We start from the raw sequence: 11,567 nt of genomic DNA on the forward strand, positions 1-11,567 counted from the left end.
CAAGAAGCTGCGCGTTGCTTAATCACTTACTGACCACTTCGATCTCCTCAGAAAGAGGTTTTAAGCATAATTGATTTCATCATTGATGAAGGGGTGTGTTGTGTCAGTAACAGTGGTTTTCTCACTGATTTGACCACAAGCTTGTTCGATTTTCAGTGGAAAGATGTTTGGGTAAAAAAAAAAAAAAAATCTTTATAAAATGTTTTCTTTGGTGTAAGAATCTGTGTGGGTATCAGTGATTTCCACCGTATGAAGCATTTTTATTCTAAATCGTAAGGGTTTATTTTTATATTTTCAGACTTTGTTATTGTTTTTATTATTATTTATTATTTGTATATAATAATCATGAAAACTGTGAAATAACAGGGAAGTCAGGGAAAATTAAGTGACCAAAAAATGCTGGACACACTGTCTTCATTCATTCACATCCTGAGATGCTTTATTAAAGGAGTGCTTCTGTATGCCGGACACTCCACTGTTTTCCTTTACTCTCTGATCCAAAACATAATAGAAATAGTAATAAATGAACAAATAAAAATTAACAAGAAATAAATATTTGAGGATTTTTTCTATAAAAGGTTTATCAGCTCTTGTGTAAAAAAATAAGAGGTGTGTGTAAAGAGTGTGATTGGTAGTGTACATCTCAGTGTATAAGGGCTAGTAGTCACAATGGTGATATTTTTATAAATAGTAACTATTATTTTCTTAGTCCAAAGTCCAATTAAACATGCACCTAATTCAAAACGGATTTTCCAAAGAGAAACACAAAGATGCCAGAAATTGCTAAAGGTTTCGGATACACAAGTGAACACAATAAAATGACTGTAGCATCAATAAACATTTTAATTGTACAAGTTACTGTTAATGTATAGCATGTTATAATTTTTTTAATTTACATTATTTAATTGCAATGGTTTGGATTATTATTAACTGCTGCCCCTTACATTTCTGCTGTCATTAATTGTTTTTATGTTACTTTATCTAACGTTTTTATATAACTTACAGTTTCTATAACTCTTCCACTGTTTAAATGTATAATTGTCTCGTTGAGATAACATATAGCCCACGGTCTGACGACATGCCCCTTCACTATATTAAGTAAATGACCCTGTAACATTTCCACGCATAACACCGCCGTGTCGTCATGTTAAACATGCGATCAAGTAATTGTTGGAAAATAATTTCCCTTTCGCTACGTGTAATTCATAGATGTGTGTTGCAGCCGTGATTTTGAGTAGTAGGAGGACGGGGCTTTAGAAAGATCCTTGCGATTTAACCCTCGGGCCAAACTCACCTCTCCCTTCCCTTTCGCAAACATCAGCAGAAATATCAGTCTGACCAATGGCTTATTCTGGGTTGTGCTTTACGAGCAGAACACTCTGTACAAACACACTCTTACTCCAGCCTTAGCGCGCGCAAAGCCAATCTCAGTGGCTACAGTAAGTGGTGTGTTTTTCTCAATAGTTGTCTGATTGGACAAACCGTATGTCAGTATCTTGGCTTTTTTTCCCCTCTCTGCTCGGGACGTGTCCTTGTTTTTTTTTTCTGAATTGAAACAGGGAGCCCCGCAGGTCGTGTGTTAGAAACGCAGCAGCTTTACGCACAAACTTGTTGCACGTTGAGTTAAATAACCAAACGGTACGCAAGCTGCAACAACTCTGTAAAAAATCACCAAAAAATACCCTGTATATTACAAGGTTAATGTACGAGCAGAATAAGTTCAACGTGACCACGTACGCTATCTCCAAACGCGATAAATATTTGAGGGTGTGTGTCTTTTGCAAGTCAACACGCGCGACCAAAACCGCGTTTCGATTTGACACATCGTGTTTTGAGTCATATAGTTGGAACCATTGTGTCTATTAATATGTTAAAACAAAACATACAGGCGTCAGTTGTAGTATTTTGCAGTGTCAGTGTTGTTTATGTTTTGTTGTATTTTTTAAACGTCTTTGCTATTTTCATTTCATATGAACTATTGCATGTAACACTTTATTTGAATACAATCTAAAAGGGATCTGAAATGTGGCAACAGTTTAATAGCAGGTTAATCATATCATGTGTATTGCACTACATTAGAAAATTATTTTTTAAATGCATGACTGTCCTGCCTTGTTGAATATCACTAAATAAGAATAAAGAAAGTGGGTACAATTTAAATTAAATAAATGTGCATTTGTGGGCAAGTGCATGTGTGGGTTGTTAAAAAAAAAAATAATAATAAAAAAAAAAAATTCCCATAGGTTTCATTCTGCCAAATACAATTTTTTTTAATAATTATTTAATTATTTATCACGTCTGTTGATTTGTTTTAAAGGTAGTTAGGTTTTTAGCACAGCTTAAGGTCAGTTTGAATCATTTGCTTATGCAGGGTGTGAGAAGTGTATTTAAGTTTCCCCTAGGAGTGTGTTTTCATTCAGATTTTTTTTTTCTGCACAATAAAACGAAAAGGAGTCAGGAGAAAGTTTTCATGTAATTATGGTTTAATCATCTCATTTATAAAGCAGTACACAATCCACATCAATTTTTTAATAGGCTCAGTTTGCAACCTTGCACAAATTTGTGGAGCAAAAAAATCTATAAAAAGAAGTACAAACAGAAAATGCACAAATGCCACTTTGGATAGTCATAAACAACAAAAAGCTTGACATAAATAAGTTAGTATAATTTCCTCAGTGTTTTTTTTTTAATCTTTGTTTTTCTCCTGTACAAAGCTGTACACACAGGTACACTTCAATGTTTTACACGTGCAGTGTAACGTCTAATTACATTTTTTGCCAGTTTTATTTATTTTTACTCATAGTGCCATGTCATGTTCATCAGGAAAGCCAAATATATTGTGGCAAAGAACTGGCTTCATGGCCTAACATTGTTTTTGATTGTATGGCCCAGTGTTAAAGAAGAAGAAAAAAAATGAGAAATATATATTTATATATACATTATGCTACACAGCAATGAATGGGGGGAAGATTTACAAAAATAAGAAATTAATTGGTCCCTAAAGTTTTTGTTTTTACTTTTATGTGAACTCAGTAGGATTTGTAGTTCATTGTGAATTTGCATATTTATGCCAAAATAAGAAAAAAAGAAATAATTTAAAATAAGAGAAAAAATAAAATTAGTGGAATAACCCAGGGATATCATAATACTGTAAAAAAGCATGAAAACCTTAATACCACACTAGGAGTCACAGTCCCTTCAGAGAAGAACACCACATGCCCAACGTGCTGTAACTTTTGTCTGGTAAAATCATATATAAGTACCAATAAACATGAACAGTATTAATGCATATGACATATTTTAATTTAGCCAGATCACAGAAGGTGAAAAGGTCTGTAATGGTTTTCAAATAGTGACATTTGTGCAAATAATTTTTTTTTTCCCCAAGGTTGTGCTGCTGCTGCTGCACAACACTGATACACATGAAGGTGTACTTCTGTCTGTTAACATCCTGAGTCAGCCAAAACTGAGACAATGGGATTGTTAAACCTAATTAAAGGGAAATGGTGTGTGTGTGTGTGTGTGTCTGTATTGGACATAGATATATTTACTTTAAAAGGGTTCATTTTGGGGAGACGTTTTGAAAACTGCACAGCAATTAAGTCAAACGCACTCCATTTATAAATGATTGTTTTTTATCTTAATATTACATTTAAATGTGCTACATATGAAATGAAAGTATATACATAGGTAGTAAAAGAACAAACGAAACTCCAATTGCACACTGCTACATTGTCTGCTTTTGAGGCAAATATATTCTGTCGAGTGCCAAAACTTTAGTGTAAAAATTCAGTGCTTATACAGCCTCTAAGGCTCGATTTGTATTTTTCAACCGCTGTCCCTGTTTACTTCATAAAGCTCTTGAAGTACTGATGGAGAAATAGTCTTCTTCATCTGTCTCTGCAGGGAACAAGAGAAAAAAAATGATTAGCAAAGGAAATAGCATGTCGAACGCGCTAGCAAAAACTTCACAACGACACACAAGGCAGGAGAGTGCGAGTGAAAAGCGTGCAATTTGCGCGCCAGCATATGGCTGCATTGAGAACCCAGACCCCCTCCTCCTCCCACGCGCACACCCTACAAGAGACCTGCTGACGTGTTACTACAATGTTATGCATTTGAGTCCCGTTTGACTCGACTGTCACTTGCGCGGTGACACTACGTCTTAAACGCGCGTTTGTTTTAGAAAATACCTAACCAAACGCTTTCTGAACGCGCGGACAAGCACGCGTCAAGAAACGAACATACTTAGCCTTTAAGCGTGTGACAATAAAACCGAGAGAACACTAATATATGTATATACAATAATAATAAAAACATCAGCTATGCTGAACGTGATCGTTTTAGCACGAAGTAACACGTGTTTACATCAATGCATAAAATAAGTCATGCATCAGAAAGCGCGCACGATACTCACCTTGTTTACGTTTTGGGATCCGACTTGCTGGGCGCGTGCGAACTCGTCTCTGGACAGCAGTTCGCTTCGGGCTCTTGGACGTTGGCTCTTTTGCTTTGGCAAGGAAGATCTATCGAAAGAATGAGGACTGTGTTAGAAAAGAGACTTCATTAGCGAGCTAGACCGCGAAAGAAGGCAGTTTCAGCATTACGCACGATCGGGAGGGCAAACTGTTTGTCCCCCGAGATCTGCACGCAAGTGCACCGAGACTCCTAAAACATTTACCCTGATCCTCTGTCGACGGTCTTTTTCTCGGCGTGGTCAGCGCCGTGCGGCAATCCGAGCTACTCCCGGGCTCCGCGTTGTCAGAGTCCCCCTGTTCGCTCGTTGTCAACAAATAATCGTGGTTCCCGTTATGGTCCACGGTCCCGGTCGAGGTATCCCGTTTTGCGTGAGGCGGTCTGGTGTAAAACTCCGGCACCTCTTTCGCGTCCACCTCCTGCCACTCGTAGTGACCAGGCGCGAGCGGCTCGTTTTTGGCGAAGTCGTAATTCCATTTTTCTTTGGACGCTTTCTCCATCTCCAGCATTTGCTCCTTGACGTCCCTCGCGAACTCTTCGCGATCCACGGAGCCGAAGAGGTTCCTGCAGACCGGCGGTTTGGCGTGATCCGCCTGCCTCGCGTCCACCCTCTCCAGCGTCGGGCTTCCATTGGAGACGCGCACTTTTGACATTTTGCACGTTGAATTTCGTCCCGAGAATCGCAGTCGCAATCGAGCCAGACGCGGTCTAACTAAGAGCGATGCTTCTTGCCGAGAAAACCGAGCGAGACGCAGAGCGCACGCATAACAAACGCGCGAATGCGTGCGGAAAGGCGAAGGCGCGTGGAAAACAAGTCATGAAAACAGCGCGCGACTCCGATGCCTTCTCGTAGTAATTCCGAAGAAAAACAGACGAATCATTCGAGTAGGCGAGCACACAATATGGCGATCGCGAGTAAACTGGCAGGAAAAAAAAGACAGCAGAGGCTATTTAAACAGAAGACGCTTCTCATTGGCCAGCGGAGCGCGGGGACCCGCCCATCAGTGGAAAACGAAAGAAATACTAGAGACTAGCGCATCCCGCAGTCTCGTGTTGCCAAGTCCGCCTATTCTAAGCCGGTGACCCTGGTTTACGTGCGATTGGGTGTAAATGTCGTGAACCCTGGGGCCCTCGAGATGATCTAAAATGTGAGACAGTCAAAAAATATGTGTCAAAGCGAGAACAAATTGAGGAAACAATTTAGAATAACAGTTCTTTGTTATTTGAACTTTATCGTTTCTTTTGAAGAAACTAGGGATGCACGATATTGGATTTTGGCCGATATTCGATATGCCGATATTTTCTAAATAATTTTGGCCGATGCCGATACCGATATCGATATATATACAAATATATACTGATATATTACAAATATATACTGATATATTTAAACTTTAATTTTACTGAAGAGAAATCCATGTATCTCTTCTGTACTGATTCTACCATAAATTTATTATTTTACAAATGTAGACAGACATTCACATCTGAAAAACAGGTCAATTATTTCACTTGGAGAATATCGGTTTGGCTCATCGGCAGAAATATTCATATCGGCCGATACCGATAATGGTCATTTTAAGCTTTTATCGGCCGATACCGATGTTGTGCCGATATTATCGTGCATCCCTAGAAGAAACCCTTCTTTGAAGAAGGTGGCTTGATTTTAAAAGCGTGATTTGTAAACCAGCAAAAATCATGGAAATGTTTAAAACGTTGTTGACATTTCTTTGAGGAAAAAGGTTTAGTTTCTTATCAAGCTGTAAAATATTTCAGAAGTCAGAGAGAGCTTTATTGATAAGTATATTTGCACACAAGGAATTTGTTTTAGGGTCACAAGCTTCCAGTAAACAGAGCAACAATATGGATATAATAAAAAGATGAGAATAAAATACACATTTGTGTGTGTGTATATATATATAAACCAAAGTTATGTTGAAGAATGAATATAAAAATTAAATACATTTTGTACAGATGTGCTATAAATAAAATAGAACAGGAAAAGAATAGAATAAGATGTAGAAGGATGTAAGTGGTAACAAATAAATGTAAAAATTATTGTGCATAAAATTAAAAAAAAAAAGTTCATGAGGTAGATTGCCTGGATGAAGAAAGAAACAAATGTTTTTTTTTCTTGTAAGTTGTGTAAAACAATAAGTAAATAAAAAACAGAAATGCAGCTAATTTTTGGCCCTTAAATTAAAGTACAGTTAGAAAAAGTTGTGGAAAATAAATAAGAGCTGTGTGGCTTTTAAATATAGTTATGGAAAGCGAGGGCCTTGGAGCGAAAAAGGTTGCAAATATTTTAGTAAATCTTTTGCGAAGTAAGAAATGTTGATGATGATCTGGCAACACAGCTGCAACTCATCATCAACATTTCATGACCATGTCATAAAGCTGTAATGCACAATAGGTGTGACATGAGTCTGATGGCAAAACGGGACACTCGCTGAACCTCTGTGTGATTTGTTATCTCACTGCCAAGTCTGAGGTCATAGTTGGCCGGCAGCTTATCTGCAGCATTACCAGTAATAAGTAGCTAAAATATTCCAGCACCTCCTTTAGACTTTCTTTTCAAGAGCATCTCTCTCTCTCTCTATCTGTGTCAGTATTTTAGTGTCACAGCTACATTGTCTTGGTTTGAGCTCTGTGGATATCACAGTCACATTAATATATGTGCTTTGCAGTGTCCTCTGTACTGCTCCTGTCTCCAGCTCCTCAGAAATGCATTGAAAAAATGTGACATGATGCACTGATCTTTAGAAATGAGTAAATTGATAACAGACTTGAGCTAAATGCTGAGATTGAAGTGACTGAACTAGAGCAGTGTTGTGTAGTTCAATTAAATTCAAGGCTATTATTTACGATACACTTCGTTGCAAAGCAGTTTTACAGAAAATTAAGTTTCTACAATATTTAGTAGTGGCTAGTAGTGACTGTCAGTTTATGAACAGAAATGTACGGAAAAATCAATTAAAGATGTAATCAAACAGACAATAAACATTATCAACAGCAATTACTATATGATGTAATCACATTTATAGTAAAATTTGGTTGTTCTGTATGTTGTTTCAGGGTTGGTGTCATGTCTTCTCAGCTGTTCTGGATCCGGACTGAAGCTTGTGTAAGTCCCGTGGCAAAAACAGAGAAACATAGAGACATAATTAGCGTAGCTGCTGTTCTAACAAAGTAAAATTAATTAGTTTTACCCAAGCTAAAGAATAATAATGCACATCTGATAAGATACAACTGCAGTCCAAGATTATGAGATGCATTATTTGAATGCTTGACTAAAGAGATAATAATCTTTTAATCTAGATTTAAACAGAGAGAGTGTGTCTGAACCCCGAACATAATCAGGAAGGCTATTACAGAATTCAGAAGCCAAATATGAAAAAGCTCTACCTCCTTTAGTGGACTTTGCTATTCCAGGAACTACCAAAAGTCCCGCGTTTTGTGACCTTAGGGAGCGTGATGGATTGTAGCGTAGAAGACTAGTTAGGTACGAAGGAGCTAAACCATTAAGGGCCTTGTAGGTAAGTGATAATATTTTGTAGCTGATATGGAACTTGATACTGTAAGTCGTGGATATTTGTTAAACTGTATGTTTGTGATCATGTAATCTTTGGCATGTGAACAATTTTTTTGTGGAATGTTCATGTGCCCATCTCATTTATTGTTTGAAGAAGTTGCATACAAATGGATTTACTGCCATCTAGTGGATGATGCAATTAAAACATTATACTACAAGCATAAACAATTGGCTCCTTGAACATGTATAACTGCTGCTGGTCATTGTCTTGGAGGCCGGGGGGGGGACCACAGTCATGCCCCCCCCTCTTTGGGTGTGGTCATCACTCTCCTCATCATTGTTGTCTGACCACTTTGTTTTTTTTTTGCCATTCCACTCTGTGCTCCTCCATCCAGTCAGCTGCACCACTGTTGGTCTGCTCAGCCAAGTCCCTCTGTGCAGCCACTCCACTTTGGTTTCACTGCTCCGGTCCAGTCCGGAAGTTCCACCTTTGGTCTGCTCCGCTCCTCTGTCTACACCACTTACTGCAATTGATTATGAATTCTGGAGATCTGGCTGGATTTGAACCAGGGATCTCTGGCATTGTCTGCCAGTGCTCAGACCGCTGAGCCACAGATCTCCAACTATATGTGTGCTGGAACTTATATTTGACTACTTACCTGTGGGTTTTGCAACCAACATAGGGCTGGAAGGAGGCAGGTCTGGAGGTGTGGTGTAGCGGTAGTGTTTCCTTGCTCATGCTCACAGCAGGTTTGCATTGAGACTCACCTACATCACACATGAATATATCAGTCATTTATATTTTCAGTAATCACAACCCATGACACAAACATGCACATAAACATAATTTATTTTATAGTTGCTACATACAACTCAAAGCATTTATCACTATCATAAAACTCATTTGCAAAAATTATCTCAGAAGATGACAGCACACAAATTATTTTAATCAACATATGGTTTGCAGCTGCCATTTGTGCAAGACATAAATTCCAATATAATACATATAATAAACCTTAATTTTGTGTGTATAGTCAGAAAGCTCACTAGTGACCTGACTAAATCATTCTAGCATCATGAAGAGGACGTCTTCTGGACACTCTCTTTCGTCAGCACCTCATCCGAACCTGTTCTGGAAACTGATGGAGGTGATCCCGCACACAGGGCAACAAAAGTGCTTGGTGTAGAACACACCGAAAACACAAGCTTATTCATATGCTGACATTGATTCACATGTATATCATAATGATCCTGATGCTGCCATTGTTGTTCTTCACTGCATGCAAGCGTAAAAATATTGCTTGATCTGGATTTTCAGAATTTTGAACATAATGGAAGAGATGGAGGATCTTTTTCTCTCTTTGAGCTGAAGGGATCCTTCTTGCCGTAACATTCCTCCAAGAGCCTGCAGGACAGAGGACGTCTCAGTCACTGGTCACACATCATGCAATTATTCAACCACATGCCATCGATCACATATTTAAATCAAAATACAGAGTGTTAAATGGCCTACAGCAAACATACTAATGAACTTTTAGCTCAGATATCAGAAACCACCAGTACTTTCTGTGTCTGTGTTATAGGGACTGACTTCAAGAAACACATTTTAGCTCAATTTAAAGTTCAGCTCATGGAAAACTGCAGATTCATCATCTCCCACATGGCACAAAACAGAACACCTTTACAAAGAGGATTTCATATAAATACATAGCATATTAAATGCAAGTGTATGCTTTAATGTTTCAAATACAATTTGGGGAAATGAAATGGATCCAAAAATGTGTGAAATAATGTCCCACTGTCATTCTGCAAAACAGAGATTTAGCTGCAAATTAAACATCATAATTATTCTAGCTTGTATTTATTTAAATACAAAGATAATGTGAACATGATAATTTTATATAAAAAAAAAAATCTTGCTGACAAATGTGTAAAAATAGACCCTTTAATGTCTAATGATTATTGTACTAAATATGAATTTTATTTTATTTATATTTAGTGTGTTTACAATATCTTTCAAAGAGTTTCACTGAATGTTCAAGTGGGTGTCCTATGTAAATAACAGCATGAGTCTGATTATATACTGCAGTGCATATGAATTTCTATTGCTTAATAAAAAGACAAGGCCCTCCAGTAAGTTTTTCCTCCTTTTTGAATTATATATTGCTATATTGCTTTGTGATGTGAATGTTCAATATTTTGCTGCACGATGTCATTTCAAGGTGAACATCAAGTAACTTCATTATACGAGCACACAAACATCGAACGGTCCAAAACAAACGGCTTACACTAATTATGTATTTGATGAACTGGATTGTTTAGAATAGTACCGTCCTTTACCAAAGTCACCCAAGTTACTCAGACAGTAACCCATTTCCCATTTTTAACTTTACAAAAGATTATTCACATTATGTTCACGTTGTAAAAAGGGTTACAAAATTAAATCATATCAAAAAGAGGTAATATTATAAGCACAAAATAAGATATGCAACTGGTGATAGTAAGAAAATGTGGAAAACACTAAATGAAATAATGTGTAGGAAGACGAAAACGAGGGACAGTATCACTAAACCCTGATATGGCTAATTATTTAAAAAAAAAAAAATTTTTCATTCATAAACTCGATTTATGATCTGGCATGTTTAGCAACGATTTACAATTAGTGTGTAATCCTGTTGTTAAAATGATGAAAGATAAAATGTGTTGTTTTTATTTTAGTCCCACTGAACAAAACACAGTATAACAGATGTTGCTTTCAATTCCAGATGCTAAAACCTCTGGAGTTGATTTTTTTTTTTTTATGGTAAATTTCTGTAAATAGTAGCTAATCAGCGCTCTTAACTAATGCGTCACATATTTTATCAATGGTTGCTTAGTGGTGTATATCCAAATCTTTGGAAAGAATCTAAAATTATACCATTACTAAAAAAGGGAAAACTGACTGATAGGTCCTTACTGTAGGTCAATTAATACACTTCATATTCTGAGCAAGCTCTTGGAGAAGATTATTTTAAAGCAAATTTTACAATATTTTAGAATTAATGGATTGGTTACAAATGCACAACATTCTTACAGACCAAGACACTCTACAAGAATGGTTTAGATGATAATAAATTGGCCGGTGCTGTTTTAATAGACTATAGAGCAGCTTTTGATGTTATTGACCATGATATTCTTATTGCTAAACTAAAATGTTTTGGTTTTTCACTGGCATCTTTTGATTGGATTGGAAGCTATCTTTCTAATAGAGGACACAGTGTTTCTGTTTTATATTAGTTCTTGCTCTGAGGCTAAAAGCACTTTGTTGTGTTCAGCAAGGGACTGGTTTAGGTCCATTATTGTTCTCTATCTCTATAAACGATCTACTATATGTTGCTGATGAAGCAAATATAGTTATGTATGGTGATGATTCGACAATGCTTTCTGCTGCAGATACATCAACTGAGCTTCAGGAAAATGTAAGTGATGGGCCGTTAACGATTACGAAGTGGGTTCGAATTAATACATTTTAAATATAGAAAAAACTAAATGTATTGTTTTTAGTTATAAAAAGTAATATGGC

The 11,567-nt window shown here is 37.1% G+C and overlaps 1 protein-coding gene across 1 annotated transcript; it reads right to left on the reverse strand.

The window, feature by feature from the left end:
* Window positions 1–2,461: 2,461 nt before the first annotated feature.
* On the reverse strand, window positions 2,462–5,407 carry LOC113063328 (cyclin-dependent kinase inhibitor 1B-like). The gene is made up of 3 exons (XM_026233647.1): window positions 4,682–5,407; window positions 4,418–4,526; window positions 2,462–3,900 (listed from the first exon to the last, which is right to left on the reverse strand). The coding sequence occupies exons 1-2, from the start codon at window positions 5,127–5,129 to the stop codon at window positions 4,423–4,425; spliced, it is 552 nt and encodes a 183-aa protein (XP_026089432.1). The 5' UTR covers window positions 5,130–5,407; the 3' UTR covers window positions 2,462–3,900; window positions 4,418–4,422.
* Between the last annotated feature and the right edge of the window lie 6,160 nt (window positions 5,408–11,567).

This window comes from Carassius auratus, chromosome 4, assembly GCF_003368295.1.
Source record: "Carassius auratus strain Wakin chromosome 4, ASM336829v1, whole genome shotgun sequence".
NCBI lineage: Eukaryota > Metazoa > Chordata > Actinopteri > Cypriniformes > Cyprinidae > Carassius > Carassius auratus.